The sequence below is a fragment of the Mytilus edulis genome, chromosome 4, assembly GCF_963676685.1.
Source record: "Mytilus edulis chromosome 4, xbMytEdul2.2, whole genome shotgun sequence".
Classification (NCBI taxonomy): Eukaryota; Metazoa; Mollusca; class Bivalvia; order Mytilida; family Mytilidae; genus Mytilus; species Mytilus edulis.
Genome location: NC_092347.1, coordinates 8,778,980 through 8,801,005, shown reverse-complemented (window position 1 = coordinate 8,801,005; position 22,026 = coordinate 8,778,980). Strand labels below are relative to the sequence as shown.

General features: G+C 32.5%; 2 protein-coding genes across 4 annotated transcripts; one reads left to right on the top strand and one right to left on the bottom strand.

Annotated features, from left to right (window-relative positions):
- Nucleotides 1-1,961: 1,961 nt before the first annotated feature.
- LOC139518874 (uncharacterized) lies at nucleotides 1,962-13,523 on the bottom strand. Of its 3 annotated transcripts, none has more exons than XM_071310521.1 (5): nucleotides 13,228-13,523; nucleotides 10,464-10,545; nucleotides 4,073-4,693; nucleotides 3,295-3,380; nucleotides 1,962-2,527 (listed from the first exon to the last, which is right to left on the bottom strand). In XM_071310521.1, exons 3-5 carry the CDS (start codon nucleotides 4,591-4,593, stop codon nucleotides 2,304-2,306), a joined length of 831 nt encoding a protein of 276 aa, XP_071166622.1. In that variant the 5' UTR covers nucleotides 4,594-4,693; nucleotides 10,464-10,545; nucleotides 13,228-13,523; the 3' UTR covers nucleotides 1,962-2,303. The 3 variants fall into 3 exon arrangements, with proteins under 3 accessions (XP_071166622.1, XP_071166625.1, XP_071166623.1); XM_071310522.1 differs by having other exon boundaries at nucleotides 2,098-2,527; nucleotides 10,454-10,545; nucleotides 13,228-13,368; XM_071310524.1 differs by lacking the exons at nucleotides 10,464-10,545; nucleotides 13,228-13,523 and adding an exon at nucleotides 7,963-7,996.
- Nucleotides 13,524-19,375: 5,852 nt separating this feature from the next.
- Nucleotides 19,376-21,798, top strand: LOC139518873 (uncharacterized). The gene is made up of 2 exons (XM_071310520.1): nucleotides 19,376-20,494; nucleotides 21,430-21,798. The coding sequence occupies exons 1-2, from the start codon at nucleotides 19,424-19,426 to the stop codon at nucleotides 21,682-21,684; spliced, it is 1,326 nt and encodes a 441-aa protein (XP_071166621.1). The 5' UTR covers nucleotides 19,376-19,423; the 3' UTR covers nucleotides 21,685-21,798.
- The last annotated feature ends 228 nt before the right edge of the window (nucleotides 21,799-22,026 follow it).

Here is a 22,026-nt window from a genome sequence, read left to right as displayed (position 1 = left end):
AATCCTGGTACCTTTAATAACTCTATAGCTATACACACCTCATCGTATGACAGTCGCAAATAATTTCATTATATTGATAATATGATGTGTGACCAAAACAACCAGACAAAACAAATATGTCAAACATTGGGGGTACAGCAGTCAACATGGTGTTATACTCTTAATCACTATAAAACATACCTATTTCAACATAGAAAAAAACAAAATAACATGAAGACACTCTAAAGACAAAGCACATAAGGTCAAATAAAAGACCAGGAATCATACCACAAGAACACAATGGCAGGATGTACGAAATATGCCGATATCAAAATTGACAAAACATTAAAGGTTACAAATTTACGAAGCAAAAAAGAAAAACAACCCCACTATAACACGTAATTATAATGATAAACAACGTCAGTACCTAGAATATATACTTGAAGACGATAAGGGATTATTTGTGAAGTTGATACGGAATATTTATCAACAAGGTCTTGGTATCTTCAGATGAACTTTTTCAGAAAAAAACCTGGTTTATCAACGTTCTGATAAACCTGGTTTATCAACGTTCTGATAAAACACTTTACGTTTGGTAAAGTATGAGTAGCTCCAGAATACCGAGTGAGCAAGGAGATTTATATAACATATTAGGTTAAGTTGGTTTATTGTTGCTAAGATGGTGAAATTTGTAATTTGAAAATCAAAAATGTCTCATTTATCATAGACTACTAGAACACACCCGTGATATCACGGGTCCGTGATTGAATTAAAGTATATAACTATGCGCAAGCCTTTTGTCTTATTTTAGTATTAGTATTGTCATCTGTTAAAGTCATGCCGATTATAAGATAAACAGTTTTTCTCTGCTTTCAAGTCTTTCTGTTTGAACCCGTCGAACTGGAACTTATCAATTATTGGTAGTATTAATTATTTGGAAAACAAAAGGTCCTGGAATGGAGTATTTTTTAATCAACAGCATTGTCCTATATAAGTTATAAGTAAAGTTGAATTCTTTGCCTCGCTGTTTTACGTCATGCCCACTAACAAATTGAAAACTGTACCTATACGCCTTATTTTTAGTCCAGATTTTTAGTATTCGTATTGTTATCTTAGAAAGTCTAACTGATTAAAATACTACAATAGGTAACAATTTGACAATTTAGTAGTGTCAACCCTGTGGTTATGACCCGTGTATATAGCATATTAATGCTGAATACAACGTTTGGTGGTGCGCCTGTCAGATGCGGAACGTACAGATAAGGTAATAGGTAACAGGTGAATATACTATTGGTATCGGTAGCGGACTCGACCCGGAACTTCTGATTATTGGCAATATTAATTACGTGGAAAACAAAAGGGCCTGGAGTGGTGTAATTTTTAATCTACACCTTTGTACTATATTAGTTATATATAAAGTTGAATTCTGTGATTCGTCGTTTTAACGTGATGACGGCTGACAAATTGGACCTCGTAATTTTAGTATTATAGATGGTAATTAGACGACCACTTTCGTCAAATTCGAGGTACAAGTGTAAACACGAGTATTAATATGGGCAGAATAAATCAGATGCTCAATGTTAGGAATTTGAAGAAAAAAAAATGCTTATTTCAAATATTATCTTAGGTCCTCTTTTCGTGTTATAAATTAAACAGTTCGTTGTGTGCGTTCCCAGTTGCTAAATTCCTTCATCTGCTTTAAACAGTTGGCATTGACTTATATTATTGAGGTACCCAAAGTAAGCTCTTTGTACATAAATCATTTGATATTTCTCTGTGCTTTCGTTGTGGTATTTCAACAGATTAACATCATATCTTTCTATATGTTAAGTAAATGCGCTGAGAGGGGAGGGGGGATTTAGTAGATTTTTACCTCGAATAAATATTGTCAACCAAGGCGAAGTCAATGTTGATAATGTTCTTGTGAGGGGCAATTTTCTGTTGTATCTCCCTCGCAGCTATGTGTTATTTTTATAAACATCAACAGATATTTGTTTTTATTATAAATTGAAAATAAAACCGTAACTTCATGTTCATTGTCCCCATTTAGTGTCTTTATGGAGTGAAATAGACTGTCTCCCTCGTATAAACTTATCAAAATCTGGTATTTCAACGAGAGTAACAGTTGTAGACTACGATCACCTGTGTTTGTTTTCAAAGCGAATTTTTCACTCTTCATTACAAACAATTATTGTGGTTTTTTGTCTTTGACCCTTTTCTTTCCAGGGCCTGTTTTATTATTATTCAAGAAAGCTGATATCTCGAGTTCGTCTTCACACTGCCTTTTCCTATTCAATCATTATGAAAGTAAAACTCGAAATCTATTATACTAAAGTATTCAGTTCATTTTTTGGTCTTTGATTATTCGTATGTATTTTTGAATCCTCATAGACTGGAAGCCCATCATTGGCTCGTCCGATTTCATCCTGCCAATGGTAAACGTTTTGAAATATACTCAGTCCACACAAAACTACACCAATCGATAATATAACGGCGGCTGTGATCGCTGGAGTTGTTCTCATTTTCATAAGCACATAACACATCATTGCTGAAATAGATTGAACATTAATTTAAACCAGAGTAATCTCGCTTAGAAGCAATATATACAAACAGGCACAATGTATTCAGTTCACACTATAAATTAATATTATGTAGATATTGGGTATTGATTGGCGTTTCACTTTGTCATGCCTTTTCGTGCAATTTGACCGTAATATGTTTGTGTTTTGCATTCTATTAGTGGTACAAATGTATCGGACATAACTGATAAAGTCCGGAAACACTTGTCAAACGATATAGAATAATGCAGGACGTGTTACACAGCATATGAACATATTTAAACTTGTGATGAATGCAAACAAAATATCATTTGAATATATTGTCGTTGAGATCAGTTTCTCCAATTGTTTGTGAACATGGTCGGCGTCTGGATTATCCAAATACCTTAGGAAGGGATATGTCCATACTTATATATTTACTGATCCATACTTGTTGGCTTGATAGCTGACCGTCAAGAACGAAAGGGTCAATAATGTATGTCTATTATTCGTTATATTATAGAACATATTCGAAACTTATCAAGTCTTTTAGTTCGTTAAATACATATCAAGTTCATTATAAGTGGCCGAGTGGTCTAAAGCAATGGACACAGTGCAGACGGTGTTGTCTCGATATCCCAATATAATGCGTCTGAATACCGGCGAAGGATGAACAAAAATGATCTTCCGCACATTTGCAGATTTAACATTGTTAAGCTGATATTGAGGGTAATTAAGTGTATATGTATATATGGTTCAGTAATGAAATTGAACTTACTAATCAGAAAAGCTGGGACGGATATGAAGAAACCTAAAATTGCAACAAAACGACTACTAGAACAATCTGTTAGATATTTAGCTGCCCTGGAAAGAGATGTAAATTTTCATTTTCAACGCAAAATGATATTATACGATATATTAACCTTATTTTTACTGAAATGTTTAATACAATATTTTCTTTTTGTTAAATAACGATTTATGCAATACTTTTAGCTAAAATAATTAACAATATATTATAAAGACATTCTTTTTAGGAATGTGGCATCTTTGTAGATATCAATTATAAGTGTCGTACATGCGTTTTCTCAGTCTAGTAGCCTACCACGTCCGGTCTGTGTTTTGTTACTAGTTTTTCTGCTTTTTCTCGATCTAATGAGTTGAGCCCTTTACAACTGATGTTTATGGTTTGTTAATTTATTGTTCTGTGTTGTACACCACTATCGTAGGTAAGGGGAAGATTTTGACGCCCGCTAACATGTTTAACTTTGCCCAATATGTATGTTCCGAGTCAGGAACCTGTAATTGAATGGTTGACGTTTGTTGCTGAATATTATATTGGTATTTCGTTTACTGGTTTTTTTACATGCAAGTTTTCTCGTTTGAATTTTTCACATTTGTCATTTCGTGGTCATGTATTGCTGATTATGCGGTAAGGGTTTCCTCATTGTTGAAGGCCATATAGTGACCTATTGTTATTGAGTCCTATAGTTATCAAAGGTATCAGGGTTATAATGTCTAAAAATTACTTAGATATAAAAAACACCCCCCATAATTACCTTTCCTTCCCATTTTGAACAGTGAGTATTTTAGATGCAAAGAAAAACTGCATACAACAAATCATCATGGAACACATATCTAGCGCGAACACAAACGACGCAAAAGCTGACGTCACTTCCAGGAGATCAGCATATGACTTAGGTGATGATAAAAGTGAAGTGTTTTTAGGATGACCGACATCATTTTCAGTAATATTGAGTATAACCTGTAGTGTTAAACCACAAAGCACCAAATTGGCAATACAGAGAATTCCAAGACTGTTTATCATTTTATGAATATAGGAAATACTTTGATTAATTTTAAAGTCCTCGACGTCATTATTACTGAATCTATCTTTTGAGATATCGCCGCTCCTTTTAGATGCGAAGCTAGGGGGCTCACTCATTTCATCCGTAGCAGTCAATAACAGAGCAGGCAGACGATTACGGCTATCATCTCCACTTTTCTCTTCATTCTTTTGTATCACGACCTCGAGGAGGTCTCGATTTCTACGGCTGTCTGATCGAATGATTTCCTCCATTTTAACACTTTGTTTATGATTGGCCAACCATTACTTGCCGTTTATCGTCTTACATTTTATGTGTTGATATTTAAATTGTTTCACATCGACTGTACCTCATCTGAAATAAATTTACAACCATATTAAATTGCAATTTTTCCTTTTTACATCGATGTATTACTTATATAATCCATTGTGGGGCCTCGGATGCATAGTTATCTCAGTAGAGTAACTAAATCACTCGCTTGTTAACATTGAGGTTTTTAGTTTGGTCATCCATCGTGGCAAAGTCCGTTCGGCTCCGATCTTATTGGACTAGGATAGCAAGTTGTAATGTCAAAGTCTTTTGTGTTGTGAGAGATTTATAAAAAATACCCTACCATTTCGGGTCGGTGTTTTTGTTAGATGTTATCTACTTTGTATTGATCTCATGAGTGATTTATCTGTACTCGGTAATTGATTGGTCAAAATTTGATTATCATGACGTCAAATTTTCTTTATGTGTTCTAAATTTTTCTATTGTGACGTCACTAAAAAAAGACGACCATGTCTGAAGACGTCACATCTATAAAGAACATTTTTTTCTTAAAATCTTTGGAAAGGAAGGATAGAAATCATTCGAGAGCAGCACTATAGCTTGTGTATAAGGTATTTCCGCTTTCAACAGTAAGCCTTGAAATTTAGATATTTATAGAATAACTAATCGAATAATTCAAATAGAGAAAATATTCAACGAGTGACCGAACACCACATTAGTTCACGAGTGCGCGTAGCGCATGAGTTAATTATCAGTGTTGTTCGGTCACGAGTTGAATATTTTTTGATATTTGAATTCTTTAATTATGGCACCCTCAACGGAGTTGGGGTGACATATTGTTATTCTACGTTTCTTTTTTTCTTATTCTTCCACACACTTTGTCCACGCTATTTCTCGGAATCGAATGGACCAATGTTGATGGAATTGTACCATAATGTGGAACACCATGTGAAGTTGTGCAGCTGACTTTGGAATGTGCAAGATGGCCGCCGTTACCATGGAAACAGAACAAATGTAAAAAATATTTTTTTGGTTTTTGGTGAATAATTTGAATATTCCTGAACTGAAAATCATCAAATTTTTATATATTGTTGGTGTCCACCATATAGAGGTTTGAGATGATTTTGTGAATCTTTGGAACTTCTATGTTGCCATGGAAACTAAAATATGTTTGGCATTAAACCCTATGGGAAAAATCTTAAAGTAGTATTTAAACTCTTAATATGGTATATCCAACCATTGAAACTTAAATGGTATGTTCCTTATCATGTGCCAATGTGGTAGGTGTCTTTGGAATTTTGGAAATGGTCACCGTTACCATGGAAACAGCAGAAATGTCCAAACATTTCAAATTGCTCCAAACTTTCTGAAAATTTGCAAACATGTTAAGTGGCTTATCAAGAGTTGGTAATCGACTTTGGAATTTCCAAAATAGCCGCCGTTTCCATGGAAATAACACAAAATTCAAAATGCTCCAAAATTGATTAAATTTTACAACAATGTTGATAAACATCTGTAGATGCGCTCTTATACTTTGGAAATTTAAAAATGGATGCTGCTCGCCTGGCAATGGCAGACGAGGGTGCCATCCGTTTTTGCTTGCAATTACAAATCTAGTTAGTTATTCTTTTTATTACATTGGCAAATGACTTTTTTTTAAGAAATTAATGTTAAACATGTAAGGAACTATATCTTTTTTCTACAATTTGTTTTTATCCTCCGTTATCGGCGTCTTGTCAACGCCTATTGTTGTATGACGTCAGAGAGTGAAATAACCACGTTAATTTCCCATGTGAAATTATCGGTTTTTATTTAACTGGGAAATCAATGTAATTCATTGCAACCAATGTAATAATAATCGAGTGGAGAAATATCATATCATACGTGTTGCAGTGGTAGAATCTATATATTCTTACATTATTCATATTCATGATATTCTGTGAGCTTCATTTATCAGGTGAATATGATTTGCATTTTTTTTTTTAATAAAAAAATAGTTTGCACGAAGTACACGAATAATGCGAAAATTAAAAAAAAAATCTTAACCCTTGGGCTGCTTACACACAGACAAGACGTAACATGTATAATTGAAAATGTTGACGCCATATATATATACTTTGATATTTTCTTATCAAAAGCGATTTTGCGCTATTTTTCAAAAAAAAAATGCGGAGTACTTACTCCACTGATTTTTATTAAATAGATACCATAAGATGAAGAGATGTTTCAAAATTTATTATTTATAAGGCAATTAATTTCGTAAGGATAGTTCTTATTTTCTGATCGGTGATGAGATGAAAACTATGCAAACTTTTCCAATTTTATTTTGGATAGAATTCAGAGCAAACTTTTCTAATAAATTCTTGCTGATGGAGGGACACATAAAAGAGGCACGAAAGATACCAAAGGGACAGTCAAACTCATAAATCTAAAACAAACTGACAACGCCATGGCTAAAAATAAAAAAGACAAACAGAAAAACAATAGTACACACGACACAACATAGAAAACTAAAGAATAAACAACACGAACCCCACCAAAAACTAGGGGTTATAAAAGATAACAATAAGCCTGAAAAATATTTTGACAAATTAGATATAAAAACTTGTGGTATCTATTTCATACAAAATCGGGCATATAATAATTTAAAAATACTTCTTTTTAAAATGATTTTAGTTGAAATGATTTTTTTAGATTGAACTCACTGTTGTCCAATATCTGAAAGTGTATGTGCGACTTTTCAGACGGCTCTTTCTCTGCTGTTTTAGCACTGATGGTTTTATTTTACAAATACGTATGTGTATAATTGTTTAAAATGTATAAGACCTCGGATTCTTATCTATAAAGGTGTTTTAAATTTGCGTGAAAACTGTTGTCCATTAAAAATTATCCCTAGCCCATCCCCCTTTTTCCCCTATGTACATAAAGGGTCTATTCCTTATGTGTATGACATTTTAATCTGAGTGTTATTTGATTCAGCAGACCTTTCTGGAATGAACATTTCCCGGCATCCTTTTATCTGCCTAGACGGAAAAGTGTGTATTCATATAAAAAACGCCACTGTACAGAAACGTCGAAATGACGCCCTTGGACATTTATAAAATGGCTAGACATAGGAAATGAAAACACCCGACTCATATGACTGGTATGACGTTAGAATGTATATATAAGGATCGTTCGTCTAGATTTCCCCTAAAACTAGCAAGTTTTAAGAATATACATGTATTTTTAAGATTAGTACATTTGTGACAGGTGTAATCCAATCGTTTGATGTGTTTGAGCTTTTTAATTTGGGACTTTCCTTTTTCTCGAAGTTCAGTATTTTTGTAATTTTAATTTTGATTACAACCTACCCTTGTATGCCTCCAGGAAGTCTTCCTTTCAACGCTAATAAGAAAAGTAGGGTAGATAAATTTTAATGGTGATATTCTATTAGCTCTCTTATGTATGGCTTATGCATGATAATTATATATTTAAAGGTTGCTTTGCTTAAGTGATGACATAATCCGTATTTAAAAGTACTATATAAATGCTTAATATTTCAGGATTTTCCCACAAATTAAAATATTTATATAATATCTTGTTATTATTTTCATTGTTAAACTATACTAATATATCTACTTTGTATGCCTCTCCCTCTGGTGCTAGTACTGGTCAGATAAGGGCATATTTTGAAATCATTTTTATTTTATCCACTCATTTTGATATCAATAACAGTGTATGGGATTCCGAATGAGTTTATTAGAGACGGTCGTTTTAACTAAATAATATGAAAGAATAAAAATGTATATATAAAACAGTCACTGGCTGCCGAAATTCTTAAATTAAGAGAGACATGTGAATCAATTAGTAGACTTCTATTAGACTAACTTCAGTGAGAATTCAATGCGCCTTTTTCTTTCGCTAAAAGAACAAAACTGTAATAAAAAAAAATACAAAGAGTTGCCTTAAATAGCAATGTTGTAACCTTGACGTCTACTATCTATCATCACGAGGATCTTTTTGGGGCTGTCAGGGATGTATAAATACACAACCACAGATTTTAAATCCCTAACTACGTTTCAAGAAGCTTTTTGATTTGCCATTTGATGAGGGACTTTCCGTTATGAATTTTCCTCGGAGTTCATGTATTTTTATTATTTTACTTTTTTCTGATACTGAACAGTCCATCATGTAACAAAGGAGTAGGTCCGGTAAGGACTCATTTTGGCCTCAAATTTCAGTTTCATCTGACGAAAGATTTTGACCACTTTTTAAACACTTAAGTGTCTATTTCACTTGATTCAATTAGTTAATGTGAAAGATTTTAACTGATTTAGTCATTAAAAACGATCCGATTCAAGCTCAAATATAAAAAATCTACCAAATATGCTGAAAATTGTCACTTTACAGATGGTTTTTGTCAAAAATGAAAGTGGCCGCATCCGTGTTCTTCCACAACCTTTATATATGTTATGCATTATCATAAAATACAACTTACATTTCAATATTAAGGATGAACACGAATGCGGCCACTTTCGTTTTACACGGAAACCGTCTAAAATTTACCTAAAATGCTAGAATTTTTAAGATTTAAGTAATTTAGCATGACTTAATGGTGCTACAACCCGATATATGTGCATTGTATGGTCAAAAACAGCCCATATTTATGTAGCAGAAGCATTCAACTGTCCAATAAATAACTTAAAGTTTACATTTTAACAATTTTGTAAAACTGTTATATTTTGGGGCCAAAAAGGGGTCTTACCGGACCTTCTCCTTTGGTTTTGGTATTTATGGTATATTTTAAGTCTTTGTGTGAGACTTTTTAGTTATCGAAAGGAAATAACAACTTCGCTATTGATTTTTTTGTGTAGTATTATTCATAAAGACGTGTTTATGAATTTCCCTGTCAAAAATAAAGTTTGATAAACACGTCTTTCGTCAACCAGATTTTGTGTATAATAATTGGTTTTTACCATCGTCGTCGTCCCCTATTGCCTTTTTTTTATTAAAACTGTCTGACGACTTCTTGTATTAGATGTTGTCCCTAAATGACTATTTTTATATATTACATTGTGTTTAAGTTATTGCATATTATCTTTACAATAATTATTTATAACAGATAAAGATAAACTTTTAATAGCAAAAATGACCAGTCAGACATCAGTAAAAACACTACCGAAATCTTCAGACGACTCCTTCTTGCATGTTTTTACCTTTAACACAGATTTTTACCAATGTTATGGGTTTAGTGCCTAGTGTCTGAAAAACTATAATCCGATACTAGTAGATAGAGACTTAAATATAAAGCAAAATTATCTGCATGTCGAGATCTATGTTTGGGCAAAAACTAAGAAATATATAGAGAGCGTGTCACAACAAGAAATTAATCAGCAATGCAAATTCAACAAAAAATACCCAGATTTTTGTCATAGATTCTATTCTAGCTCTCTTTGTTGGAGAGTTCACCGTTGAAGATCTACAACGGTAATGATAAATAACAAAGGCTCTATCGAGCCTCCAGTCTAGTATAGTTGTCTCGTCCGCAATTTCACCACATCTCCTATTTAGACCTTATACATGTACATTACATGACACCTTAAAACGACGTCTCACAAAAAAAGTTCTTGCAAGATTACTTTGTAGTATTACATGTATATACTAAATATGTAGCAATAACAACCGTTTGGTATTTTAAAGGCAAACAATAGTCAGCCAAGTTCTTTCTTTGCTATAACTGTCCGTTGTCTTAATATTACCCAATGTGTTTACTCAAATCCGCAATAATGATAAAAATCTTGAATATATAACGAACTCGATGATCCCACGATAAAAGAATAGATATACTTTCATTATACATACATGCACTTACTTTTTAATCCACTTATAAATTGAATGTTGATCTTAGGACAATTGTAGAAGATATACGTAAGTTTTTTGCACCCTTTTCTTCCCTGCAAAAGATAAGATATCATTAGTTTATTTATCTCAGATTCAGTTATTATATCGATTTTCAATCTGTGACATGAAATGTCAAACAGATTTTACATCCCAAACTACTTTTCAAGAAGAAATACGAAAGCTCATTAAATGAAATGGATTAGATGTATGAAACATGTGGGAGGTCAATAAAATGAAAGTCAGTAGTAAAACCATTTTAGATTTGAATTGTGCTAAATATTTCTTGCATAAAATACAAGGGCTGACTGGGGTAGAGAAACGGGCAAGGTTGTCTCTGGACTTCTCCCTTCCGACATCAAAAACATCCTACTGTGGGCTGGGGTGGGGGATGTTCGATTGGTTTTTTGAAATGTATGCATACGCAGCCAACTTCGGTACAAATTGGGATGTTAAGTTAAATCCGACACCCTGTGTAGAACGAATGTCATCGGATGTCCTGTATTGAGTGTCATGCGCTCTGCACGTCAAAGAATACTCGAATGGTATTTTTTTTTCAAGCATGGTAGTAATATGTTATTATATTACTTCCAAGAGTGAAGGAAGATATTTCTACAATGTTTGCGGTTGTGGACACTTCAATTTGAAATTCAAAACTCTTTAAATTTGTGATTATTATTTTTGTTATAATTAAGATATCCAAAATATGATCATGATTTCGAGGTTTACGTGGAACTTGAAATGGTTTGGACCAAGCGTAAATGTTTATATCAAAATGTCGTAAAATATTCATAGCCCTTGTAATGTAATGCAAAATACTCTCTCGAATACAATTCTAAGATTCTTTATGATAATTTCTATGAAACTTTTATCTTACTTTGTATACACCCCAAATGTGACTGGGAATAGAAATATGGTCACAATTTGGTTTTCTTCCGATCGGCATGCAATAAAACCATTTATAAAGTTGGGTGTTCGTTTGGATGTGTAGGATGTACAAGTACGCAGCCACGTCCGGTATAAACGGAGACGTTAAATTTGATGTCTCGAGTAAAGGTAGTATCATGCTTTCTGCATGATAAGAACTATTGCAATAACTCTTTGAGCGGTCCGTATGTAGCCTGTTGCATGGAAAGTTTTCTGTCCCTATTCAATATAATACTCTAATTTCCTGTGACAGTCCATAATTACTAGACTGACTCTATTACGAGACCTAGTACTTATGATTGTTTTTAGAGATAGTTTGTTCTACATGTAGCTCTTCCTGGACAATAATGAAATATTTGCAACAGGACTTCAGGTGACCAACAATCAATCATTAGTGTGTAATCAGATAAGATTACCGACACTTCATACTTAGACGTGTACTGGTATATAATTGTTCAGTTTCAGTGGTTTCAATCATTTTGGTCCTTTAATAGTTCTTATTTGTTGGGGTCTTTTTTACTTAAAGTGTTTTGAGATATTTTTTCAGTGACACTACAGTTAAGTAAAAGTAATGGTAATATTTGAACCTTCTTTTTTAATAAGTGTAAATAAGCATGATTTTTTTTTAAAATAAGAATAATAATTGTAAGGCCCATAGTCATGTCACATTGTATCTTTTTTAACAAAAATGAAGCATAATTTGTTTTAGATATATATGAGAAATTGCCTTGATTCCTCATCCAAACTTTGTCTTTAAGGAATGCTGAGGAATATAAAAATTGTAATAATTTCAAAAAGCGTCAAAAAATTAAAATTATATATAATCAGACTAAGAAACATCCCAAGAGAACTACAAAGTTGTGAAAAATATGTAAATTAAGTATACTTCATAATCAATATCATGTCTTTCTTTTTGTGTGATATCCTTTGATTTACTTTCCTAACAGACAATGATGCTTGGTGAACATATTGGGGTCTTTTTTAACATTTTTTAAAGAGTTGTCTCATTGACACTCATGCCACATATTCTAATAATATTTAAAACTAAGGGCGGTATACCTTCACCAGCTAGGCTCGTGACACTCATACACGTGAAATGTAGTAAATACATATATCCAATTTGCATGTGTCTATTTCGTTTAAATTCAGTAATATAAATGTTCTTTTGTTGTATACTTATGCAAGTATTCATTTTATTAGTTATTGCTTGACCCTTATATATGTAATTTTGTAATAAAGATAAAATTATGTAATATTCAAATCATTTACTTTGACGAATAGATTGAAACAAAATGACCTAGGCGTACAAGTATTTGAGGATTGTCTAATAAAATGAAAGTGTAAAACATCAGAGAAATAGCACGAAAATATAACGTTGATATAGTTACATTCAGAAAGTAACCAGAAATCCACTGTCAATTTCGAGAAAACCATACCAAGCTATTTCAACATCACCTAAAATAAATGCCTCCAAAACTCTTTTGACAAATATTTTTAATAGATCTTGATTAAAAGATAACAACAATAACAGTGTAAAATAGATATAGAATTTAATACATAAATAATTTGTAAATTGTCATTTACCTGTAAAATGCCTCAGTTGATAACACCGCCATGTACAGTTAAATCGATGGTGTTACAAGTGGTCGATAGTGCACGGTTTACTTGTTAATTTTTATCATAAAGGCAAAATAGTCAACCATAAAGGATAATATAAGCTTAAATTTTCTGCCATTTACTGAATTTTAATAAATATGTCTTTTTTACGGCTAAATACTATTATAAATTAAAGAAAAGCGTGTGGCACTTACTGTGTATTAATTCCTGTTCAGACGGCACTGCTCACAGAAGTCGTTTGTTTCTGAACAGTTCATCCAAATTAATCGCACAAAATTTTCTTAATTGATTGAAAACTATATTTAAAAATCAACATGAAAACACCTGTTAATTATGTAACGGTATCACCACAAGAATGTCTGACATAGTTGACACATACCATGTGCACCTTAATACCTAGTTATTATTATATTGTATTTTCAGTCAACATAATCGATTTCTAAATGTGAATAGTGTGCAACATTTATTATCTTGGTTTCAGGTTGATATTACCTTTAGCGTCTTAAATGATTCTTTTAATACTTGTTCAAGCGCAACGAATGTGCATTCATATCAAAAGATGTCATCTGTGTCTGTACAAATTTTATTATCGCATCTCTATTGATAAATATTTCATTTAAAACTTGTTTATTACATAGTATAATATTTTGCATTAGTTATTCATTCTATCGTTTCATGTTATATAACATTCTGTAATTTCATGCGATGTTCTCAGATTAATTAACGAGCAGGGTATTATATATTTTCAATCTGAAAATGTACATTTTTTTTAATTCGTGCATATTTCGTGGGATGACAGAAAACGTTATAAGTCGTCCTGGAGAAAAGAAAACATAAGAGGATTGAAAACAGGCATGTTGCTAGTCAGTTCAAAACGGAAGTCCTTGCAGCTGAAGTAGACATTTTCTTAATACTTTAATCCCTCATGTTGATAGAGAATATACTATTTTAAACTAAAACTTGGTTTCGATAGTAGTTACCGATATACCTTTCAAACATCAGCTGTCTGTCAACTGATGACGTTGGGGTTATCGAGGACTTTTCACACAAGTAAAAGCCAGTCATCAATACAATTAAAACACGTGATTGCATTAATCTTTTTGCATGCTTTACGAATGAAGAAATTGCGTTTATGCATATTTATGACTGTAGTACACGTCAGTATCGTAATGCAAACAGTCAGTACTTGAGAGGAAACTAGCTGATGATTCAATATAAACTTAAGAAGATTTGGTATGGATGTCAATGAAACAATTATCCACCGAAGACCAAATTGTCGCAGATGTCAACATGTAGCAACTGCATGCCACCGAACGACCAACAAGAAGTCTGCTAGAAAATGATTATTATACATAAATGTAATTTACATTAATTTGATACATGAACATCAAGTGACAACAAAAAGTGTCAAAGTTCATAGGTTATTCGAGTTCATATTCTAAGTACCAACGGTTGATCCAGTACATAGTTTCAAAAGTCTCGTATATGTTTCAGTCAATTTGTAAAATCAGTGAAACAGATCTGTTAAGTGATTTTATAAAATAAACAAAATACAGATTCACTGATTTGATTCAGGGAATGTAATAGTCAAAATTTTATGTTTAAATTATTCATTGGGGAAAAGACAAAAGACTACAACAATAACACTAAGCATGTCCATTCTATTTTAATACAAGGTGTTAACAAAAAAGGATGAACTTGTGAAACATATTACTTCAGACCCACAACAGAGACAAAGCAGACTCAAGTCAGTAGTGGTTGTCCTTTTTTTTTTTGCTGTTTCTCATATTTGTTTTTCGTGTATTATTTTTTCATAGTTTGTTCCTATGTTGTACGGATACATCACTATCTCAGGTTAGGGGAGGGTTTGACGCCAAAAAATTCAAACCCGCCACATTGTGTATGTGACTGCCCAAAGTCAGGAGCCTAGTATTCATTGGTTGTCGTTTGTTGCAGTGTAACATATTTGTTTTTCGTTCATTATTTTGTTCCAAAATTAGGCCGTTATAGTTCTGGTTTGAATTGTCTTACATTTGTCATTTCAGGGTCTATTATAGCTGACTTTTGAGAGTTGTCTCATAGGCAATCATTCACACCTTTCTTTTTATATCATATTACTGCTGTAATGTTTTTATACCGATTCCGAATGTCAATCGCGTGAAAGGAGACTCCAAACTTCATGAAATGATATTGCCTGGCTACCAAACATACAATTTTGATCAGACAATTCACAAGGAATAAATTTGAGGTGTCGGATTGACCTTTTTAGCACTTTTAGATGTTTCTAATGAACTCTTTATTTCTCAACATATGACATTTTCAGTAATAGAAGTCATCCAAATAATTTACAATCTTGTAAACAAAATTTATTTGTATAATCTATACTATTAAACGAGAAGACATCATTTTGTGAGTCGCTTCTCTTCCTTCAACAATAAATTAATCATCATGCCTCTGTGCCCTATAGGTACCATGTATTGTCGCATTTGTCATCCATTCTTATGATTATTCAGTTTGGGTTATTTTGGGAGAAAAACGAAAAAAAACTGCGTACGGATATTTTTCCGTCATTGGACGTAACTTTAAGTCAGACTAGACATCCGGTTTGCGGTTTTTTCTGTACTTTGTACATACCAAATACACGTTATTCATAGTCTTTAGTATGTACAAAGTACAGAAAAAAACGCATATAACTTTTGATACCTTTTCTGAAATTCTTCAGTCATAACATCTTTTACAAAAATTCATCGGGTCACTAAGTATATTAACTGATAGAGAGGGTCTATATAATATTAAGTTTGGGTTATTTTGGGAGGAAAACGAAAATATAGGTGTCCATCATTCGTCTCAACTCGGCCAATTCCGTACCCTCAGGAAAGTAGCGGATTCTACCGAGGATTGCCGAATGAGGTGTCCATGTATTGTTTCCGTCATCGGTCTGATTTTTTGAGAAATATAAAAGACTTCGGCTGCCCTTAAGGCCTGTTTTGAAATTAATCATAATTTGCACAAGTACTTTGGACAGAACAATTATTTTTTGCGTTTTTCTGTATGCTATGATCATACATATACTATAGATAAAGTGTATTTGCTATGCATATATATTATTAATTCCAATAGTTTTCTTTCAACGGCGGTCACTGAAATATTTCTGTATACTACATACATATATACTATATGAATAAATTGTATCAATTTGCTTTAATATACTATAAATACCAATAGTTTACTGAGGTGACTTTTAATATATCAATGACCGTTTTATATAGTAATTATAGAATATATATATGTATGTTCATAGTATACAGAAAAACAGAAAGAATAAAAATCGGTAATTGGTAAAAGGGGGGAGGGCAAAAACAGATGTGCCCAAACCTGGAATTCTCCAGTTATATTTTTTTTTACAGTTTACATAAGCTCTGACTATTTCCCCGCGATTTCGCGGGTGTTTTATGGTGATATTTACGTTTCTAAAGGTGTGAATATGATTTGATAGAATATATTATCTAACTTCCAGTCAGTGTCTCTTCATTCTATTAATTATGCACAATCCAAGAAGTTCTATTATGTGGAAATATGAAAATATAAGTGTTCCTGTCGAAAAGCTAAGAAATTATATAACAGCAGATGTCATCCAAACTCAATATGAAACAAAAATAATAAAGTGTAGTCTGTATATCTGTCTTTTATTCCTTGTCACTTTAGAATAGTTAAAATATGTAGTCTACTAATATCTATAAAGTCATCATGGTCTACAATTGCGTACGTCGGACGTACGTTTTTTTTTTTTAAGAATCAACAGAAGCTTGAATCGAAAAGGTTTAAAAGGCCAAAAAGAGTACGAAGCTGAAAAGCACCAAAGACCAAAATTCAGAAAGTTTTTCCAAATACAATCTATAATTAAAGAACCTTAGTGAGCGCGCTCACATACCCACGCCTCTACATTGTCACTGGACAAATAAAATACATGTAGCTCTAAGAAAACTAAGAAAAAAAATGAAAGATAATTTCCTGTCGATATGCACATCTACATACATTGTTGTATGTCCTTATTATCTAAAAGGTTTCATGAAATTCTGTTGTGAGGTTTCAGAGGAGATTTGATGAAAAACTGTTGCAGTAGTATATTGAGGAGGTTCAAAGGAGATTAACTTCTAGAAAAAAAAAGAATCATAATTTTCTGTCGATATGCACAACTACATAGCATGTCCTTATTATCTAAAAAGGTTTCATGAAATTCTGTAGAGTGGTTTCAGAGGAGTTGCGATGACAAGAACAGGACTGACGGACAGACGGGTCAAAAACATTATACCCTTCGCAAAGTATAATAATTTCCAGTGTACAAAATGCTTAGTATTTTTATTTTGTTGTAAGGAAATTTATTTCTGATATTGATTTTGAACTTTTTTTTTATACTATCTCAGTGTTTTTTTAGTGATTTTCTAAATTATTCAATCTGTATAGGATTTTTACAAAATTTATAAATTTCCTGTAACATATAGTTCTAAGTTAAAATGGTTATCCGAATTGTCCCTATCAATTTTCCTTATATATATCGTTTACTATTTTTCGACAATGCATCTCGTTTACAAAAGAAAATATTGCTACATGTTTTCAATATAAGAAACGTATTTTTTTTATTCGCACTTACCATAGACTAATACTGTTATATATTTAGATTTGGACTATAGACAATGTCAATAATAACACTTCACATACTGACCTATTACCCTCTAAAGCAACAAGGAAATTTCTTAATCTACATAAAGTCAGTTAGAGGAGTATGTTTATTGATTTTTGTTATTGTCAAACAGACGAAAAGTTTCAAACTTTAGAGAAACAAACAATTAAACACAAGCCATGAACATTCCTTTCTTTTTGGAAAAGATAAACAAATGGGTTTGTTTGCTTGCCATTTCATGAAGTCTGAGGGAGGGAAAGTTTGGAAACAACAGTTCACAAGATTCGTGTACGGAATCAGTAACACGGGTATATAGCAACTAAAAAATGTCGAACTGTAAACATTCACGATTTTCTCAAGCAACAAACTGAAAAAAGAATGAATTTCCAACACATGATATTAATTATTTTCTATGAATTTTGAAAGTTTAGAGATGGTATTGTACAAGATCATTGTCTTCAGAAAATAGCTTTGCGAGTTAAAATATTTTGTCCATTTGTTCCAATATATTATGTCAAACTATCATATGGATTTTTAATGATATATCCACATCGACAGCAAAAAGATATCTGATGTAAAACATTTTGTTTTCTTTCTTGCCTAGCAATGCTTTTTAGCGACATATCAACTCAGTCAAATTATGCAATGGTTCATCAGATATTTACGAAAACTTTGAAACAAACTTCCCGCTCTGTTGCACGTTCGGATTATACGAATGATAACAGTTAGACTTCATGATAAAGTATTTAATGTAAAAAAAGTAAAATGTCACAATAAAATATATACGGCGCATGTTTATAAAACATATATTATTTTGCTTTTCGTTTTGTTTCTATCACATATGCCTGAGTACAAGGAACATGAAAAATGACGAGTGAAAGTAATTTTTGATATACGCAACCCGTAAAAAAAAAAGATTCAAAATAAAATATATAGGCATGTTTATAAAACATGTATATTATTTTTCTTTTCGTTTTGTTTCTACCATATATGATTAATAGTTGCAACATGAAAAATAAGGAATGAGATAAAATTGTTTTGAGGACTGACTATTTTGATTTCAATAGCAATTATTAGTATATCTAATCACGTTTCACTACACGAAGACTATATACATTTTGATTTGTTGATATCAAATGATAGACAACACACAACCGTAAGTAAAAGTAAAAGACCATGTAGTCTCGATAATCATTTAACTACTTTTAATCCAAAACTCTGCCAATCCTGTATTTAATATATAACTTCATTTAATGGTGTTTGTGTGTATCTTTTCTCAAAGTACTTCAAAAGAGAATCTAAGTATTTAAAATAAATATCGTTGTCTTCCAAAAGATGGGCTGGACTTTTTAAATTGATTAAAGGATAATTAAGACATCTATGAAAAGATTTTTATGAGATTTCTTTTAATCTTTTATTTGTTTAGCTCTATCTAGCTATATTTTGTTGCAAATTTATTTATACATCACCATTTCGGGCCATTCAAACGTCATTGGGGGTAAACAACTAACGTGCAAACATAGGATACAAACATTGGAAAACATGGATGAGTTATCAATTCTGAATCCGCCAATCGCTTTTAAACAACACCTCAAAATTTACTTTTCTTGACGGTCAAACAAGTACTCCGCCTCTGTAACCTATAAATTCCATTTATATCACAATTTGTAGTAGACAGGATAACGCCATCGACATTGGAACATAGAAAAATGGCACAATTTATCAAATTTCTATTTCTTTTCGGACTTCTTTGTGTTGATGCACAGTATATTCCCCTCGGTGTAAGTAAGAAACAACCAACTTGTAAATATGAATTTACAGTTCCAGATGCAAAGGGAGCATGTTCCGCTACATCAACAGCCCTAGAGCAGAAAATAGACAATGTTAAACAAGATTTGGACAGAACTCGTCTCCAATATGTTTCTCAGAATAGTATTGTGCAAGGAACTTTAGCTCAATTACAGACAGACACTAAAATGTATGTTTCAAAAGTGAATGATTTGAACGGAGAGCTTCAGAAAATTAAAGGACAAGGTGTTAATCCTGGACAGACTAGCGGAACAGTTAACCAGTTAATTCACGACACAAAAGACTTGCTGACCAAGGCTGTGGGTGACATTAACGGTAGAATATTTAATTTATCATTGGAATTTCAGCGAAATGCAATAGAGGAGTCAAAGGTTAATTCTGCAATTCAAAATCAAATCAACAAACAAGCTGTACAGTTAGCAACGGCTGAACAGAAACTGCTAAATTTGGAAAATATGATTAAAAACTATAAACCACCAACTTCCGGATCCCAGCCACAACCATCTTCAGGTCCATCCAGTGCTCAACTGAACACTCTGCAACAGAAATATCAGCAACTAGAAAATGATTTGAAATCTGTCGACACGCTACAACAACAACAGTTTACAGGACTCTCTGACAAGACCAATAGAATAATGTCGCAGTTACTGAACCAGTCCCATGACATTGACGTCGTTGCACAAGCTACCAACCAATCTGTCGCCAGACTGACCGCTGCAGAGAAAATGATCCAAAGTACCAAACAAGACTTTGATAACTTCAAGAAGGCTACAGATCCCCAGATAAAGATCCTTTCACAGGAAGCAAGCGGACTACTAAGTAATCTTACCAGTATTGAGAAACAGCTACAACAGCTTGGCATAAGGCTTATGAATGTACAAATGACCTCTATGCAGATGAAGGGAGATGTAACAAAAGTAAAGACACAAGCTGATAACCTGTTACAAGAAATTACCAAGCTGACTAGCCAGGTTCGTTTTTCTTTTCATTTACATTTTATAATCAAATACCTGTATACAATAAGCTGCATACGAATATTTCTTTCAGGACACTTATATATAGCAGCTTACCTCTTCAGGACACATATATATAGCAGCTTACCTCTTCAGGACACATATATATAGCAGCTTACCTCTTCAGGACACTTATATATAGCAGCTTACCTCTTCAGGACACATATATATAGCAGCTTACCTCTTCAGGACACATATATATAGCAGCTTACCTCTTCAGGACACATATATATAGCAGCTTACCTTTTGAAAAATAAAGCTGCTGCATTGAACAAATTTTCATAAGATAAAGAGTATTCTAAGCATTTAAAATACTTTAAATGTAACAAATCTTCGGATAATTTTTTTATAACTGCATGAACTTCAAATATTATGATGCGTGGATTTTTCTATGACTATATCTCATAAGTGTTAACGTATTTTTTTATGGGTATATACAATCAAAATTGTAACCAAAAATGTAATTCGATGCGATCGCTAGAAGTAAAGTCACTTCTTGGTGGTATTTTTTCTTTCAACACATTTGTAGTTATTTTTATTCCTCTCATTAATAAAATAGTAAAAAGATGTTCGTTCAACTAAGACACACAAATATGCAACCTTTTTACCCCATAAAATTAAAATAAATCTTTATTATTTTACCAAAACATTACTTGTTAGCTATGTTTTAACACATTTGCAGATAATTATTTTAGTTTATACATAATTTCCGTCTTCGTATCTGTGTCGGTACCGTGTTGTTATACCGTTTATAATAGCACTGAAATATACAAAAATATCATTAAATGTTTATTCGTGAAGTTATTACTCATTTTAAAAAATATGTTTTTTCTGTTTTACTAAATGGACAATTTACAATATTTTTCACTTGTCAACCTTTAAATGTTTTTCAGATTTCCGCTCAAGCAGGGGAATTGTTGGTAGTGAAATCTGACCTTTCCGGACTGCAAGGACCATCTTCCGGTGGTGGAACCATCAACACAGTACAGCTCGTCAATACCATTAAAGCACAAACACAAGCAGATATACAGAAAGCACAAAAAGATGTCAAACAAGTCCAAAACATGGTTACTACACTTCTTACCCAAGTTGCGATGCTCTCGTCAAAGGTGAACAAACTGTGCCCACCAACAACGCCAAGCGGTTAATTTGTTTAAAACAAACAATATATACAATATTCGAACAATATACACAATTACTGCTATGATGAATTGTGAGAATAATTCAGGCTTGTTCTCATAGCTAAAGTGCTAACTTAAACAGATTGTTTTTTTGTAAATAAATTCTTTCAAAAAATGGGTTTTAAACGGTGGCGGATGCAATGCTAATGAAAGCTAGAAAGTACGATTCGCTTTTACGAATTGAGTTTTTATTTAATATACATTAAGTCTATATGCAGTATAGGCAAAATATAATGTTTTAAGCGTAACTAAACATTATATCATGCATTATTTCAAGCCGTATAATATTTCGAAGTGGCATACCAAATT

Bases quoted from the DNA above. Each gene is read 5' to 3' on its own strand.
- LOC139518874 (XM_071310521.1), bottom strand. From the start codon at position 4,593: ATGGAGGAAATCATTCGATCAGACAGCCGTAGAAATCGAGACCTCCTC. The intron at 3,381-4,072 runs GTAATTATGGGG...ATCTCTTTCCAG, and splicing joins GTTCAAAATGGGAAGGAAAG to GGCAGCTAAATATCTAACAG. The intron at 2,528-3,294 runs GTAAGTTCAATT...AATCTATTTCAG, and splicing joins CGTCCCAGCTTTTCTGATTA to CAATGATGTGTTATGTGCTT.
- LOC139518873 (XM_071310520.1), top strand. From the start codon at position 19,424: ATGGCACAATTTATCAAATTTCTATTTCTTTTCGGACTTCTTTGTGTT. The intron at 20,495-21,429 runs GTTCGTTTTTCT...AATGTTTTTCAG, and splicing joins TTACCAAGCTGACTAGCCAG to ATTTCCGCTCAAGCAGGGGA.